This window comes from Oncorhynchus gorbuscha, linkage group LG16, assembly GCF_021184085.1.
Source record: "Oncorhynchus gorbuscha isolate QuinsamMale2020 ecotype Even-year linkage group LG16, OgorEven_v1.0, whole genome shotgun sequence".
Taxonomy (NCBI): domain Eukaryota; kingdom Metazoa; phylum Chordata; class Actinopteri; order Salmoniformes; family Salmonidae; genus Oncorhynchus; species Oncorhynchus gorbuscha.
In genome coordinates, this window is record NC_060188.1 from 12,890,644 (window position 1) to 12,909,157 (window position 18,514).

Genomic DNA, 18,514 nt, shown 5'->3' on the forward strand with positions numbered 1-18,514 from the left:
CCGTCTCCGCGGTGCCCGATATGTAGTGGAAGAACTCAACAAAAGTGGAAAGAACGGTGCTTTCTTTGTAGAATAGAAGTGATAAACATGCACCAACTGTTCAGAAGACCTAAGCGAAAGATATTCCATAAATTCAGGTCCTGATGCTCACCGACATAAAGTAAAATGTATTTTTAATGCAACCAATTTCCTGACAGAAAAAACAATCCGTCACCGGAACCCCTATGGAACGCTTCTTACAAAACGAGAAAAATTTGTATATTCCCAATGCTTTGTAGGCTTATGATTCAATATTCAGAATGCCGTGGTTGGTCATGGGCAAAGGTGCATCATAATAACTCAGATTTGTGTTCCATTTGGGTAAAGCATACAGTAACTAAAACGACTCTTTTCTCGGGGCGCGCTGTTCCTCTGTCGATTTCTTGCTCCCGGTAGCGCGCACAATATTAATGGCGCGCTCAAAAGCAGACTTGCGACCATCCACACATACATTGATGACGTAGGCTGCATGAAAAGTAAAGGCCTACAAATTTCACTTATGCGTTCTCCATCACATAAGGACTTTTTAGACAGAGCGCTGACAATAAATACCATGAGCAGATACCATTATGAAGACCAAATATCATTCTTAATTAAAAGTACATGGCATTTGACTTCAATTTGACTGAACTCATGAACATCAGTGACATTTGACACATTAAATTCAATATATGGTCTAACAAATCTGCACCGAGGATGTAATATAGTTTGTGTGAGTGTAGATTATACCATATAAGTATAGGGTCAGCAAGACTTGATGAATGATGCCACAAAATACATACTTTATAGTGTTTAATCCATGGTTCAATAGCAAAAAACATGGCCTATAAAAAGTGAAAGAAACTAGATGTTCTGTTTGAATTTGATCAGTCTGTTCTCTCAGAGAATTTTCCTGCACGGCAGGAAATGCAAACTTGTATATATTCAAGGTATAAAAAGGCTTCTAAAGTTTGTAATTTCCACTTTAAAATGTCAGACTTTATTTGCACTAATAAAACATTTACAGATGTAGAATCGTAATTTGAACCTGTTTGCTACAGCAGGAACAGAATCCTGCAGCAACAGGAAATGTGAATGATGTGGATTTTAATTTATGGAAATTTGTGTAGGGGTTGATACAGATGTAGAATCTTAATTTGATCACCTTGGAGGATACATTTAAAATGTGTAGTGTATTTGAGATTTTAAAAGGATTCTGAAGTTTGTCATTTCCACTCTGAAATGTCAGCCTTGATTTCCCTTATGAAAAATGTAATGTCAAATCAAGGCTGAAATTTCAAAGTGGAAATTACAAACTTCAGAATCCTTTTAAAATCTCAAATACACTATAGGTTTAAAATTTCTCCTCCAACAGGGTGATTAAATTAAGATCCTATATCTGTATTAACCCCTACAAAAAAACATCCACTTATTATCATCCACTTAATAATAAAAATGCCCCGTTGCTGCAGGATTATTTTCCTGCTGAGGGAACTGGTTCAAATTAAGATCTGTACCAGGAGACAATATTGATGCTCTGTTCTGTTTTCTTCAGACACCTTGAACTAAAACAACTCCTGTTGTCGAGCATCTGAAAGAGTCTATAACAGTATATAGAACACACTAGCTCCTATACAATAAAAGGCCTACTATTTACCCAACAACTGAACAAATATGAAATATGCACCACCTTTACTCATGTAATAAAGACAACCACCTCACTTAGCAACATCAGCATCTTCATTTATTTTTCCAAAAGCATGTAAAAAATTAAAATAAACTACTGGAAGAAAATGATAAAACCAAATACATTTGATTGTGTGTATGTGTGGGTGGGGGCAAATCACATTATTTATAATCATGTTCTTCTACAACACACATTTAACTGGAGTAATAATCCAAAGAAGGAGAGGAGAGGTAAAAAGACGAGTAAGAGCTAAAACGTCCTTTTGCTTGCAAGGTCACCATCCACAGGTCAAGTTATACATCACGTTTTTGTTTTTAAATGCATACATTTACATTTTGACAACAGTGACACCTGCATTGAAAAATAAATGTTAAGTCTACATCCAATTTGCACACAACTACATGACTCGCAGAACACAGACAGTCACACAGCTCTCATAGACCTGAGCCTCCTGGTACCAGTTTTTTTCTCTCTCTATATACAAAGAAAGTTTATTCACAGGATAACGCCATTGTACCTTGGCACACTCCTCACACATTACAGAATATGGACACAGTGTTATTTGATATGATGTTCTTGGTTACAAAGCATTCTGGGTGGTCTCGAGGACCAATACAAAATGTTAAAAACAAATAGATAACTTTACAAACTTGAGGAAATGTACTGAAAAAATGAAAAGCATTCAGGAGAGAGTGGAGGATGAGCGGGTTCGTAAACCTCTGGCTGAGTGAAACCACTCATATCCACCACAGGGACTAAGTGGAAAACAAGCAGAAGGATTCTTTTCCATTCACAGGGGAATTAGGCTGGAACAGGGAGAAAGGTATGTGCACTCAAAAAAATTACAAATACATTTTTTTTAAAGCAATAATGTTAGACCATGGTTTTTGCCATTTATTTCTAAGGCTTTACTTAACAAAAAGTATCATTTTATTTCCTATTCTGCACAGCATGCTCTAATTAAGCAATGAAGCCAGAGGTGTGGTATATGCCCGACATAGCACAAACCCCAAGGCGCCATATTGCTATTATAAACGGGTTACCAATGTAATTAGATCAGTAAAAATAAGTGATTTGTCATAACCGTGGTATGCGGTCTGATAAACCACGGCTTTCAGCCAATCAGCATTCAGGGCTCAAACTACCCAGTCTATAATTTAATAATAATTTAATATATGCCATTTAGCAGACGCTTTTATCCAAAGCGATTATAATTCACAGTAAACTTTCCGTCACAATATACATTGAGTCATTCAAGTGTTGTGGCATTGAATACTTCTCTAATGATGTAATTCAATTGTTTTAGTATCATTCTAAAGCAAGAATGATGAAAATAAAAAATTTGTCTATTGAGTTTGTTGGCCAAAGCAGGTGTTGCTTTAAAACATTTCAACCTAAAAACACCTGTAGCACACCGTTTTATCCCGAGGCCAGTCCCACATCTTAAACAATGAGTAAAAGCTATACAGAAGAAATTACTGGGGGCAAATGTGTTTATTGACAATTGTGTGATATGTAATATTTCAAGATTTTACTGGGACTGGCTGAACTGACTCAAGCATTTCCGACCTCTCTACCACCAGGAGGCGCTACTCCGAGGTTTAGGGCACTGTTGGCCTGGGATTTACTCACTGCGTAGGAATTCCCCTGAACATGCCCCAGGTCAAACATTCCCTGTTAGCGCCCACCCCTCATATAGTACTTGGTCCTGGTGCTCAAAATCAAAGACGAAGCAGCAGCGAGACATCCCACTCCCTCATTCTTTGTTGACATTATTCAATAAAGTAGACCAGACCCAGCTGCTATCACTGACATTGGTGTCGATGAGAGATCCCCCCTGTTCAGCAGACTGAAACGGACTATTTTTTCCCCCAATGGTAAACGGCCTGAAGTGAACCATCTTCACAAATCCACCACCTCTGCTCAGAATCACGTGATGCAGTCGAGACAAGAAAGCCATGAGGCATTTATAAAAAATAATAAAAGATATTTATGTTTGCAGATGTGATGTCACTGGAGAAGAACGATAATATATATATATTTTTTTACATTATGTGATTTCACTTGTGGCCCCGTCAGGACATCCCAGTCATATGTGAATTTCTGCCACATTCAGAACACGGAATTCTCAGACTTTCATTCAAGACAACAGGGAACTCAAAGGAAAAAAGCGGATGGATTTTCTTCTCCAAAAGTCATCCAACTCATAATTCTGCTTCAGGAACTCTGGCCTCTTTCTAGAGCTGACTTTCCCAATTGGCAGATCACAAACATCGGGATTTGACATTCTTCCCCCACCAGAGTTCACAGTTTGTCTTGAACGATCCGAAAGTCCCGCTTAGTTTTACACACCAACTTAGCCCAATTTAGTACATGAACAGACAGCTCTGCATGGACAGGAAGCAGCAGGGGATATTAGCGTGACAGTTGTGATTTCCTGTTAGGCTATGTTCCCTGTCAATCAAACAGACTTGTCTGTTTAACATGCATGGTCATATGTGCACAGTATAGTGTGATATGTTCACTAAGCACAAGCTATGTACAAACACCTATGAGATACTTCTCATATTCAGAATAAAGATGAAAAAGCCTCTACGAGTGAGAGCAACTTATCACATGACCATCAAACCCAGCAAATAACAGAGCAAAGAGAGCCTTTTAAATCCAGAAAAGTGAGATTAAGAGTCAATGAAGTAGATTAGTTTTAAAAAGCCACCCAGAACACAGGAGGGCAGTACAGACTAAAGGTATGACAGCTAAGACTCATACAGGACAAACATGCAGAACTGAAACCTAGCAGCCATTCAGATCATAGGAGCAAAAAAAATATTTGAACAATAAGACAGAATTAAACTAAATGTACCCAGAGAGAGAGAGAGAACGTGTGACAGTTTTACAGTACCATGTTTGTTTCTCAGATAAGTGAACCCTGACAAACTCACAAATAGGCTTCCGCAGGTGCTACCGCAATGCAGAGGACTGGTCTTTAAAATTGGCGTTAGATTTAATTGACTATATGGAACTAAAAAGAGGTCATAAAATACAAACGTGCTAATGAACCTAGCTCAGTATGGTTGACCTGAGTATGTTCTACAGCTGAGGGTGAACTCCAGCTTCTCTAACCATATGTTCACCTGAGCATACGGTCCCTTGCGCCTGTTGCGCCAAAAGGGTGCAAGTTTATCCGAAAAATAAACAAGAAAACAATGATATGTAGTCCTCAAAAAGACAAAAACATACCACTGGTTTGTGAATAAGCAGTTTGGTCACAATCAAACATTTCAAAAGAGCAAATGTAAAATGAAACTAAAACCAAATTAAAGGAATAAACGCTCCACTAAATAAAAATGTCGAGCAACAGGGGGCGACTGGCCAGTCATCGTGGGTGTGTGTCTTCCATGTGGAGCGAGAGCACAGGAGCGTTGACCGCACCCCTCATGACACGTTGGTGCTCGTTATGACACGTTGGTGCTCTTTATGACACGTTGGTGCTCTTTATGACACGTTGGTGCTCTTTATGACACGTTGGTGCTCTTTATGACACGTTGGTGCTCTTTATGACAAGTTGGAGGTGGAGAAGAGGCAGCTTTGGGGATGAGATGGGAAATGCCAGTAGGATACTGCTGACCTGCAAAACTACCCAAAATCTAAAACTAACCCTGACCGTTACCAATTCTGAAAATAAAAGTCGGTTTGCAGGTCAGGAGTGTCCGTATAGCCTTTCCCGTGGGAGAGCGGTTGGGACACAGACAGGCGTGGCTACGCAGTCTTAGTTATGTTCTCTCCCTCCTTGGAGGTCCAAAGCTCCTTGTGCTGCTTGCGGCCAAAGCCCTCATCATAGTTGCCTTTGCTCTTGAAGAGCTGCTGGAAGTGCGGCTTGCAGTAGAAATCACCCGAAAGGGCAGCAAATGTGCCCAGGCTGCAGGGAGGGAGGGGCAGAATATAAACAAAAGAACACAGTTTCATATGGAGTAATTGAGTGAGAGAGTCTCACCTGAGTTTGGTGTTGCAGTGTTTGCAGCAGAAACAGGCCGAGTGGAATATCAGGTTGTTAGCCACCAATCTCTCCATGGGGTAGACGGTCTTCTCACATGACGAGCACACCTCCCTCGGTGTCTTGAAGCTGAAGGACTATGCACATGAACAAAACCCACACCGTTACTATGGCTTCAAACATGTGTTTCAATGGATACATGAACCATCATCTCAACTTGCTCAGTTGTCTAGAACCAATCTATCGAAATGAGTTGCTGTTGAGAGCATGTGAAAACATATACTGGTATATAAACTGTAGTTCCATTATGGATGACGTTTAAATGACATCTGAGTAAAGGTCAGTAGGGTGAAATACACTGGGCCAGACAGACAGGTAATGGAGAGGGATAGTGATTAAAAGATAATGTCCTACTGGGTAGAAACCGGGACAAAGGAGGGGGTGATAATGGAGGTATATTTACTTTGGAGCGCTGGACAGGTTTATCTTCAGGGGCATTTCTGTTGTCCTGGAATACAAATGAGTAAACCTCAGTACTTTCCTATTTAGTGTTATTACAACAGAAGTGTAAGCATTCAGGATTTCCCCTGTTATATTGACAAGACCATGTCCATAATATCCCTCTCATCTCAGTCGTTTCCCCACTCCTGCTCTCTCCCGCCCAGCAGCTCCATCTGTCAGTGTACTGTACTCCCCAGAGGGCAGGTCAGCTACCTTCTGTCTGGACATGTGAGTAGGTACACTGAACACACAATCATAGGGAAGCACAACCATTTCAAATATAAACCCCAAGCGTGACATTACGGACATCCTCTGGATGCTCTCGACTTGCACACCGCACAGCGGTATAAGAAAGCAACCAATGCCACTGTTACACTACATCACTAAACTGGAATTCTGATGTACAACTTTGAGTCAATAAAAAAAAAACATTTGTTCAAACCTTACAACAGTTCAGTGTGAGATCTTGGCCTTAACAGAGAGCACCATTCAGGGCTATAGAACTAAAGGCCTTATGTAATGGAGGCCCGTCTCATTTCTCTACTCGTGGCTCCAAAGCCCCACACTCTGACACAAACATCCATGGACTTCCTGCTTCAACTTGACTCTACAGAGAGGCCCTGAACACTCATTCCTCTCCATGACAACTGCATTATACCGTACACAAACAAGTTACTTTCAACATACAAACATGAACTCCTAGACCCTACTGTCGGCACCGACTCCCTGTCAAAACCCATGAGGGCAGGATAGGTATCATATTGTCTGCCATATTGCTAACAGATGTTGACCTAGCAGATTATTGTGGAGTGGCTTAGAGTCGGTTTGAAACTAGGTCACAAAAGACCACAGGGCAGACATAGGTCAAGCAATTGGTCTCAGCTGTCACACCTTGCTCCAAACACACCTGGTGAAGAACTATACTTCAAAACTATACGACCGACAGGCTTCAGAACTTTCTCCACATTGACGTCCACGCCCTGAAGCTGGACTAGCAGATAGACACACACATTCAGGCAGACTCACTGTAAAGGCTGTGTCCACTTGTGTGCAGGCCAGACTGCTCTCTGGGAAAGTCCACTGCTGACATCTAAACCCTGACTGTTATGGAAGGAGATTGGTGGTAGTAGTCAGGGGGGGCTCATTTGACAGACAACTGTGCGACAGCCCTTTCATGAAGCCCGTGCAACAGAAAGGAGGATATTTAGGCTACATTCACACACATTGAAGAGAAGTGGACACACAGAGCACTGATCCACAGGGATATGGGTTGTTTACAACAAATCCAGCTCCTCATTGTGTCTGCTCAATTAGAACGCGTTGGAACGGCCCGAAAAACTCTATTAAACTGAAATAATGTTGAGCCGTTACAAGCGGTTCAGAGTGAAACCCATCAGACACTGATTCAATCATGTTGCACTTCACAACTGGCAGTTATTAGGGTCAGAAGAGCTCCCCAAAAGCCCTTACAACATCATCTAGCATGTATACAGATGATACAGTAACCACAGAGACTTAGGGAATCCACTTGGTATTCTATTAAATTGAAATTATCAAATTAGTAATTTTTTGCATTGGCGTAACTGTCACCCACTCACTACTGAACTCCGACGTGAAAATCATGTCAGATATCTTTAAACTGAATGACTGAGGAAGCTGGGGTGTTGCCTTAGTTTGTGAAAACGGAATGTCTGATGGAGGGACTGCAACTTCCTGTAGATGCAATCACCATCCTGACCATCTTCCTCCTCACAAAGTCTCCTTCATTCTCATATTTGGGTAGGGTACAGGGTGCACTGCTTGGTTGGCTGCATGGTAAACTCACTTCCTGTTGCAACCATGAGTAACACTCAACAGGAGCTTCATATTTCATAAGATAAATAAAACATTACTTCAAAAGGCAATGGTTTCCGTTTTAGCGCAGCATGCAACGTACAGTACATTACAGAAAGGTTCATCACCAACTCAGGCTGCACAAGATAAACTGCAGCCCAGAATTGCCATAGCCACTAAAAGATCATGAAAACAAGAATAGATACCCTGGCAGGCAAGCACACAGTCAGTCCTGGAAGGCTTCTACATGGCTGCTGCCATCTGTCTTCTTTGCCTTATTTGTACATGGAGACGTCGACCAAAGAATGACGTTGCGGCAGGAAGTAGTGATGACACAGACTAAGAGTCCCTGTGGGGAGCCTGCCACAGCTAACTGCCACCCCACTGGGCTTAGAGCACAGGCTGATTACAGCAGATAAGAACTACCACAGGGAATGATCAGTGCACAGACCAAACCTCTCCTTAAATGGTGAGAAGGACAATATGAACATTGTGGTGTGCCAACTGTGCACACAACTAAAGGTGGTCAAAAACAGCAGGCTGCCCATTAGATTAACACATGGCAATTAAATTACAATTTGGTGTACCCATTTAGATTAGTTTGAACCACTTACTGAAGAGAGAAAAGAGCACTTCACCGATCAGGCTCCCACCTTTAGCAACATTAATATTCAGTCTCTTACCGGTCATTTATTCACACTAAGCGGAAGAGACACTGCATCTCTGTTTGAGTTTCAGGTAGGCTACACTTCATGTATGTGAGATTCTTCCATGCAGCCATTTGAAGAGTTAGGCCCTGCTGTGCTGCACCCACAGTCAGATCAGGTTGAGACTCTCCCTCTCTGATGAGGAGCTCCTATTCTCATTACAATGACAAATCCCATTGCCTGTTCCCCTGGAGCTCAGACCACCACAACAATGGCAGGGGGTCTGGGGGTGACTGCACCCTGCCTCGAAGGAGGAGGCCTTCACCGGGGTTGTCTGTTCAGGCCCAAGGAAACCACACTGAGGCCAGCTCTTCCTTATTAAAAGTATTGAGGGAAGGGTTCAGAGCATCAAGTGCCTGCTTGCACGGGTATTTAATTAAAACTTTCACCCCAGGCTGTGACACACACACGGAGCGAGAGATCACCCAGTGTTCTTACGGTAACGTACACAGTCGTGAAACTTGCCCTAGATGTTGAAAGAAGTCCGTGGCCATTCATTTCAGTTAGTCTCTCAGCGCATCTTATTTTTAGACCGCTGACTTGCATCCCTTTATGAGACAGAGGGATGGAAAATAAACAGGAAAGATGCACCGACTACACCAGCCTGTTAAAGGGCCACCCATTCTGAATGTTATATTCAGAAAGGGTGAACATCTCCATGAAAAAAAAATGGCAGACGTTATATACATCCCCCCCAAATATTTTTTAAAAATATATTTTTTTACTTTAAAAATATATATTTCGTACATAATGTTCCCACTAGTCTCTTATGACCGTTATACCCTGTACCGGCAGGATAAAACAGCAGCATCTGGTAAGACAAGGGGCGGTGGAATATGTATTTTTGAAATAACAGCTGGTGCACAATATCTAAGGAAGTCTCGAGCTATTGTGTATCTGAGGTAGAGTATCTTATGATAAGCTGTAGACCACACCATCTGTATTTTTCATAGCTGTTTACATACCACCACAGTCAGAGGCTGGCACTAAGACAGCATTGAATGAGCTGTATTCTGTCATAAGCGAACAAGAAAAACGCTCACCCAGAGGCAGTGCTCCTAATAGCTGGGGACTTTAATGCAGGGAATACCAAATTTCTATCAGCATGTTAAATGTGCAACCAGAGGGAAAACAATTCAGAAAGCAGGAAGCACCAGTGACTAGATCAATATTTTTTTTTAAGTGGTCAGATGAAGTAGATGCTAAGCTACAGGACTGTTTTGCTAGCACGGACTGGAATATGTTCTGGTATGGAGTAGTACACTACATCAGTCATTGGTTTCCTCAATAAGTGCATCAATGATGTCGTCCCCACAGTGACCACAGTACATACACCAACCTTAAGCCATAGATTACAGGCAACAGCCGCACTAAGCTAAAGCTGCCACTTTCAAGGAGTTGGACTCTAACCCAGAAAGCTTATATGAAATCATGCTATGCCCTCAGATGAACCATCAAACAGGCAAAGCATCAATACAGGACTAAGACTGAATCGTAGTACACCGGCTCTGACGCTCGTCAGATGTGGCAGGGCTGTCAAACCATTACAGACTACAAAGGGAAGCACAGTCAAGAGCTGCGCAGTGATACAAGCTAAACTAATTTATGCTCGCTGTGAGGCAAATGGCACTGAAACATGCATGAGAGCACCAGTTGTTCCAGAAGACTGTGTGATCATGCTCTCCGCAGCTGATGTGAGTAAGACCTTTAGACAGGTCAACATTCACAAGGCCGCATGGCCAGAGTTTTCCAGGATGTGTACTGCGAGCATGCGTTGAACTGGCAAGTGTTATCCCCGACATTTTCAACCTCTCCCTGTACGAGTCTGTAATACCAACATGTTTTAAACAGACCACCAAAATTCCTGGGCTCAAGAACCCCAAGGTAGCCGAAATGACTACCGACCCGTAGCACTCATGTCTGTAACCATGAAGTGCTTTGAAAGTAATCTCCTATGCGCTCCACACCCTTTCCCACCTGGACAAAAGGAACACCTACGTGAGAATGCTATTCATTGACAACAGCTCAGCGTTCAATACCATAGTGCCCTCAAAGCTCATCAATAAGCTAAGGACCCTGGGACTAAAAACCTCCCTATGCTTCTGGATCCTGGACTTCCTGACGGACCGCCCCCAGGTAGTAAGGGTAGGTAACAACACATCCGCCAAGCTGATACTCAACACAGGGGCCCTCAGGGGTGCGTGCTCAGTCCCCTCCTGTACTCCCTGTTCCCGCATGACTGCGTGGCCAGGCACGACTCCAACACCACCATTACATTTGCCAATGTCAACAGTGGTAGACCTGATCACTGACAACGACGAGAGCCTACAGGGAGAAGGTCAGAGACCTGGCCGTGTAGTGCCAGGACAACCTCCTCTCCCTCAATGTGATCAAGACAAAGGAGAGGATTGTGGACTACAGGAAAAGGAGAACTGAGCACACCCCGTTCTCATCGACGGGGCTGCAGTTTAGCATGTAGAGAGCTTCAAGTTCCTTGGTGTCCACATCGCCAACCTAACATGGTCCAAGCTAGAGGTCGACCGATTATGATTTTTCAACGCCGATACCGATTATTGGAGGACCAAAAAAAGGCCGATATCGATTAAAATCGGCCAATCTTTATTTATTTGTGTAATAATGACAATTACAACAATACTGAATGAACACCTATTTTAACTTAATACAGCAATAAAATCAATTTAGCATCAAATAAATAATGAAACATGTTCAATTTGGTTTAAATAACGCAAAAACAGTGTTGGAAAATAAAGTAAAAGTGCAATATGTGCCATGTAAAAAAAGCTAACGTTTAAGTTCCTTGATCAGAACATATGAAAGTTGGTGGTTCCTTTTAACATGAGACTTCAATATTCCCAGGTAAGAGGTTTTAGGTTATAGTTATTGTAGGACTATTTCTCTCTATACCATGGATGTCATAAGGTGAATGCACCAATTTGTAAGTCGCTCTGGATAAGAGCGTCTGCTAAATGACTTAAATGTACATGTAATACCATTTGTATTTCATATACCTTTGACTATTGGATGTTCTTATAGGCACTTTCGTATTTCCAGTGTAACAATAGAGCTCCCGTTCCTCTCTTCGCCCCTACCTGGGCTCGAACCAGGAACACATCGACAACAGCCACCCTCAAAGCAGTGTTACCCATGCAGAGCAAGGGGAACAACCACTCCAAGTCTCAGAGCGAGTGATGTTTGAAAACGCTATTAGCGCGCACCCCGCGCACTAAATAGCTAGCCATTTCACATCAGTTACACCAGCCTAATCTTGGGAGTTGATAGGCTTGAAGTCATAAACAGCTCATTTTGTCTGTCATAGCTGAAGTGTATCTATGATGAAAATCACAGGCCTCATCTCTTTAAGTGGGAGAACTTGCACAATTGGTGGCTGACTAAATACTTTTTTGCCCCACTGTATGCAACGCAGGACACGCTAGATAAACTAGTAATAAACAACCATGTGTAGTTAACTAGTGATTATGATTGATTGATTGTTTTTTATAAGATAAGTTTAATGCTAGCTAGCAACTTACCTTGGCTTTTTACTGCATTCGCGTAACAGGCAGGCTCCTCGTGGAGTGCAATGAGAGGCAGGTGGTTAGCGCGTTGGACTAGTTAATTGTAAAGTTGCAAGATTGAATCCCGGAGCTGACAAGGTAAGCATCTGTTGTTCTGCCCCTGAACAAGGCAGTTAACCCACCATCCCTAGGCCATCATTGAAAATAAGAATGTGTTCATAACTGACTCGCCTAGTTAAATAAATAAAAATCCCAAAATACAGATTTCCGATTGTTATGAAAACTTGAAATCGGCCCTAATTAATAGGCCATTACGATTAATCGGTCGACCTCTAGTCCAAGCACATCAAGACAGTCAGTGCCCTCTTCATGACAAAACCTATTCACCCTCAGAAAACTGAAAAGATTTGGCACGGGTCCTCAAAAGGTTCTACAGCTGCACCATCGAGAGCAAACCAGGCAGTGGTTGCATCACTGCCTGGTTTGGCAACTGCTCGGTCTATGACTGCGAGGCACTACAGAGGGTAGTGTGTATGGCCCAGTACATCACCGGGTGAAGCTTCCTGCCATTCAGGACCTCTATAGCAGGCGGTGTCAGAGGAAGGCCCTAAAAATGGTCAGAGAGTCCAGCTACCCTAGTCAGAGACTGTTCTCTCTGCTACTGCACATTAAGCGGTACCGGAGCGCCAGGTCTAGGTCAGAGGCTTCTAAACAGCTTCTACCCCTAAGCCATTAGACTCCTGAACACATAATCAAATGGCTACCCAGACTACTTGCATTGCCCCTCCCCCCCTTTACACCGCTGCTACTCTGTTATCTTCTATGTATAGTCACTTTACTAGCTCTACCTGCATGTACATATTACCTCAACTAACCGGTCCCCCCCTGTATATAGTCTCACTATTGTTACTTTACTGCTGCTCTTTAATTACTTGTTAGTTTTATTTCTTATCTGTATTTAATTTTTTATATTTAAACCGCACTGTTGGTTAGGGGCTCATAAGTAAGCATTTCACTGTAAGGTCTCACTTGTTGTATTCGGAGCATGTGACAAATACAATTTGATATTTGTGATCCGAGTGATGTTCTATCGATTCCCTGGGTCATTTCATGTTTTCATATCATGTTTTCACATCCGAGCTGATGGCGTTCAAGCAGGCAGAAATACATCTGGTATGACGTAGCAGTGATAAAGGCTCACTACACTGGAAGTTACGACTTTAGATTTCAAAAACATCATACATGTCAGATTTAAACATTTAGGAGGATGTCTTCTCTCAAATGAACCATTTGTGCCAATTCAGTTATTTTATACTGGAGCCAAAAAGACTCCCAGTCACTCCTTGAAGGAGAGCGCTCCTTGTCCCAGAATCGGACGAGTGGCCCATTGACCTAGCATGAACAACTTTTGCACGGTATATCTGTCGTTGTGAATGTCAGCCCCCACTCCGAGGCACATCGATCTGCAGGTTGAACATGGTGAGATTGTAAACTCCTAAATTGATAGTGCAGTATGTTAAGGCGATTTCACAGCTAACTAGCTAGAGACAGATGGCACTGGGGTGAGAAGGGAAAGTCATCAGACATTTCTGGTCACAGGTGGATCTGAAACAAGGCCATCATGTCCAATGAACAAGCCTCAGATAACAAATAAGTGAGGCAGTATCGAGGCAGTAAAACCACTAAATTAGCTAGTTTCTTTCCAACCTCTGTCAGTTGAAGTCTTTCTTCACTTGCACACGTCAGGGAGGCCATTTCCTGTGAGGCTGCGGTGAGAGAGATTGTCCTCATACGACTAGTGACAGAGAGCCTCAATGCCATAATCACGGATGTGAAACCTGTCTAGGAGGTAACAGCTGACACTGACAAACAGGGGTCAAGATTCCCACTGGCATAACCAAACATTTTGCGGACATCCCATCTCAAAAAGGTGAACGAGAAATGTTTAATTAGAGATTTGAACCCACAACCTTTGGCTCAAGATCAGCTTTTAACAATATTGCGCTCCATTGACTTTAGTATGTAGGGACCCAGCGAGAAGCCGCTGATCATGCATTTAATTAAGTCACTCAAAAAACAGCCCTCAGCGTCAAACCTCAGAACTGATAGGACGTATCGCACAGAGAAAGAAAGTTGCGCAACCAAAGCCTGTGGAGGGACAGGAATTCAGGAACAGGTCCCATCGCGTTGACCAAAACACATGCAAATCTGAAGTCTACCATTCCATTGGAATTTCACCAAACATGGGAGATTGTACAACTAAAGCGCAAGATACCTTCTGCCCCCTTTGCCTGTTGTGTCAGGCTGTGTGACAGCAGAGGCAGGAGACAAAAGCATGAACTTTTAAGCCTACACATCCCAAGATATGAAAAGTGGGTGGTGTGTGAGATGCAGTAGGCATTCCTCAGTAAACCAGGTTGCCCACAGTATACACTGCACATGTAGGCACTTTGCTGCTGTACTTCTCACGTGAGGAGAGGTTGCTGTGGAAAATGTTGCATTTTTTACTAGGCAGTCAGTGTGCACAGTTTGTCCTCGAGTCCTCCCAGTGTGACTGCAATTGCTTGGTACTAGGTTGTAAGAACAGCCAATAGGAAGGTTATCAAACCGATGGAAACATTTAAACGTCTTGTTCGGTGTGCATCTAAAATAATAGTGTTATTCACAACAAGCAACGATACAATAGAGCAGGTGTCAACAACACAATTAACCGTTAGTGCCATTTAGGAAGTTTGTTTTCAAGAGGCTTCCATGTCACAATAATAAAGACAGGAGCAGAAAAGTTTGTGGCGGAAACGGCTGGGATAAATCCCATAATGCTGTGTGAATGAAGTCTTACATCCCTCCAGGGCATTACAAACAATGATTATTGGATTATTTCTGACATGTTTATCTCCCCGACTATGGTTCATTGCTAGTTAACTATATTTGGGACTTCTACACAAGTGCGCTACATAATTACTGAATCAAATTCATGTTTAAAAAAACTACATTTTGAAAACGCAATCAACAAGGGAATGGCATTTGTCATTATGCCATGTCTTAGTTTATCTTATGTCAGTCTATTGTTCAACGATACCCTGACTCAAAAACTATGAATAATTTAAAGCGCTAGCTAAAATGGCCATAACCAACTGGGAAGCTTTGGCCATCTACCTTTACTCATTCATAGTCCTCTTCCATCTAGCACACAACAGCTGGATGCATCTCCCACTCACACCCTCCACTGATCTGCACCTAAAACATACAGCACCTGACCGTTCCCTTTTGCACTCCCTGTCCAATGACTGTAGTAAGGTGCTGTCATCTACACCATCCCAACAGACCATCATCTCTGTGACATCTGTAAAAAGAAAATCTGACACCATGAGGTCTTGGCCAGCTATGGAGGAAAGCTCAATGAAGTGCATTTGGAGCTGTTCACTCAAAAACAAGTGGAAACATTTCCCATAGTTGTATAAAGGAAACATGTGCACTATATGGTTACTTCAATTGGACCTGCATGTAATGAACACATTTTACATTGTGACCAAAGCCTCCCCTCCACTCTGACAGACATAGGCAGTATGTGCCTTTGACAAGTCATTGGACAATGGTGCATATGGCTGTACAATGGAAATGTTTCAAGCAAACTGCAGGTGCAATTCTCAATGCAGCCTAGGTGTCAATACAAGTAGACAGTCTTGGCACGTTCAACGTAGACAGTGAAACCAGCTTCTCTCCGCGCAGAAGACAATCACTAAGAACAAACGTCTCGCCACAGAAGCTTGCCCTACAAATCCGCCAGCAATGTCGTAAATGTGTCAATCCTCGGCAAACACTGGGCCAAAATTACAGACAGCATATCTACAGATCCCCAGTCTGTACCCACAAAGTGGCGGTAAACGAAAATGATCATATGCCAAGGCAGTAATTATGGAGATCGGCGTTTTGATTTGATAGAGAGCTGTTCTGGCAAGACCGCAGATAGCGCTGTAAATGTGTTCTCCAAGGTCTGATCTTGGAGAACATTATGCGGGAATGGAAAGAAGACCATTTGAAACAGGTACTTTACCCATTCTGCTAGTGCCGGGCCATGCTGCTACTGTCATGAGCTCACAGGGAGCCAGATAATTCACAGCGGTGTTAAAATACATCAATATGATATAATTGATGCATTTCTAGGCTAATCACCATGACACCGCGTTGGCTTGCAATGATGCGGTCGGCTCATTGCCTTCCAGTTCTTAACCGCCTTGCGCCTACCACACCAGAATCCCTTCCACAGCCCTTTATGTAACAAGGAGAGACGCCAGGTTCTGTGCACCAAATAATGGCTGGCATGATTAGGTAATAACAGTACGTAGACATTAAGATTGTCATCAGCCAGCCAGAGAGCGCTTCTGAAGCAAAACTGGGTGATGTATATGATTGGCAGGCGTAAACTTCATAAAATGGTCAAAATAAAAACATGTATACTACGCACAGCCACAATCTGTTGAGAAAACCAACAAAGGCGAACGACAGTGCACATTTCCTTCTGATTATACATCAGAATGATCAAACTAAAGTTAAACAAGTGCACTTTATCCTAAAACATGACAGACAATATGACTGTTTAAAGCTTCACTTGAGGCAAAACATAAAATAAAGCCTCAACCAGTGAGACTAGTGCCCGATATTGCGCTAGCTCGCAAGCTAACGTAACTATAAATATGAATCGTTCGAGATAAGCTCATTTTGAGTGAAATGCTGGGTAGCTGCTCAATGCCGTACATAATGCCGGATTGATTAATTAACGTGCAACAAAAAATAAGAGATGGCAAGTTGGCACAGTGCAATAAAATAGCGTTACATTGCACGTGTTTGCCCTATTTAAAAACAGAACAGCAGGGTAAACATGAGTCATTCCATCAAAAAACGGAATGGATGGCTAGCAACCTTGGTAGCTAGCGTGTTAGCATCGAGTGGACATCACCTCATCACAAAAGGAGAGGGAGGGGGAAGAGGGTATGCTGTCGCTAGCTTGCCATCTCTGCGCAATAAACGCGAGAAATGGGCGAGAATCACTTACCATCTGTGTACTTTCGTCAACGTTTAAATATAAAGACAATTTGTTGATCAATAGGCTGTGATCGATTGCTTTCTCATTCGTTTCCCCGATTTCTGCTGTCAGGATTCTTCCTACAGACCCGGCGAGTTACCTCAGCTTGGCTCCCCTGCTCTTGTTTTTCAAGAGTCGTTTTTTTTTGTTCTTTATATTAGCAGGATGTTGCACGCTATTGGTTCCAGTCACCCCCTCTCCCCGCCACCCGGCTCCCCTCCAGCCCACCCCGCTCTCTTACACCACCTCCCTCTACTCAAACGGTAATTCTTAAGAAAAAGGAATTCAAAAAAGATTCAGTGTAAATCAGTCCTAGGTTTGAAATAAAAAGAAACTAACAAATGAATATGCATACATCACAACTAATTGTCACCCCTTTTGCTAACAGGGTTAAAAACACGCATCTTTCGACACTTTAAAAAATATATGAACAAATCAATAAAAGTAGGTACATGGGAGAAACACCTTTCGACTCTCATCTACACATAGTCTGACTGCACTGCCACTAATGTGTTGTGTGCTGCAGATGACAAAGAACCCAAAGTGCACTGTACATGTAACAAGTCTCAGCACATTTCTGTCCAAAGTCCAGTGACTGAGGTTTATGTCTGGGTAGGTAGATAGGTATGAACCACTCTTTAGCCCAGCATAGAACAAGTTCCACATTTAAGAGGCTGAGAAATCCTGCCAAATTCAAATAATTTGTAACAGCTCGAAGAATAGCACATTCAACCCTTAATTCCTGCTCAGATTAACTAACATTCACAGCACAAGTATGTTATGCCCAATCTTGCCAACAGTTGGCTTTGTGATGGGAACCTGTGTTTAAATATGACATCCATGCAAAAGTTGAACATGATAATAGTAGTGCTTAAAATACCATGAAAGCAATTGGTTGTGTTTGGTAATAAAAATAGTTATGTGTGAAATGGCTGTGTCGTTTGCTGCTGATGTCTTCATTAACTGTTAGGTCCATGTAAGTGCATTTTGTGTGGAGTCAAGGGTGACCGAGTCCAGTTATTGAAAACAGATGTTGAGAGGCCTTCATCACACTAGAAGTAGAAGGGTGTGTGTGTCTAAGTGGGGGATGGTGTATAGGCTATTCTGTACTGAGAGAAAAGGGTTGGGGTTGTTACTCTTGAGACTGGAAAACAC

General features: G+C 42.5%; 1 protein-coding gene across 2 annotated transcripts; it reads right to left on the reverse strand.

Moving 5' to 3' along the window:
• Positions 1-1,740: 1,740 nt before the first annotated feature.
• On the reverse strand, positions 1,741-17,534 carry LOC123999452 (LIM domain-containing protein 2-like). 2 transcript variants are annotated; one of them, XM_046305269.1, is made up of 4 exons: positions 17,330-17,523; positions 6,163-6,207; positions 5,700-5,836; positions 1,741-5,624 (listed from the first exon to the last, which is right to left on the reverse strand). In XM_046305269.1, exons 1-4 carry the CDS (start codon positions 17,330-17,332, stop codon positions 5,465-5,467), a joined length of 345 nt encoding a protein of 114 aa, XP_046161225.1. In that variant the 5' UTR covers positions 17,333-17,523; the 3' UTR covers positions 1,741-5,464. The 2 variants fall into 2 exon arrangements, with proteins under 2 accessions (XP_046161225.1, XP_046161226.1); XM_046305270.1 differs by lacking the exon at positions 6,163-6,207 and having other exon boundaries at positions 17,330-17,534.
• Between the last annotated feature and the right edge of the window lie 980 nt (positions 17,535-18,514).

Excerpts from the sequence above, each read along its gene's own strand:
- LOC123999452 (XM_046305269.1), bottom strand. Across the intron at positions 5,837-6,162 it reads AACCTGTCCAGCGCTCCAAA|TCCTTCAGCTTCAAGACACC; the intron begins GTAAATATACCT and ends TCATGTGCATAG. Across the intron at positions 5,625-5,699 it reads CACTGCAACACCAAACTCAG|CCTGGGCACATTTGCTGCCC; the intron begins GTGAGACTCTCT and ends CCCTCCCTGCAG.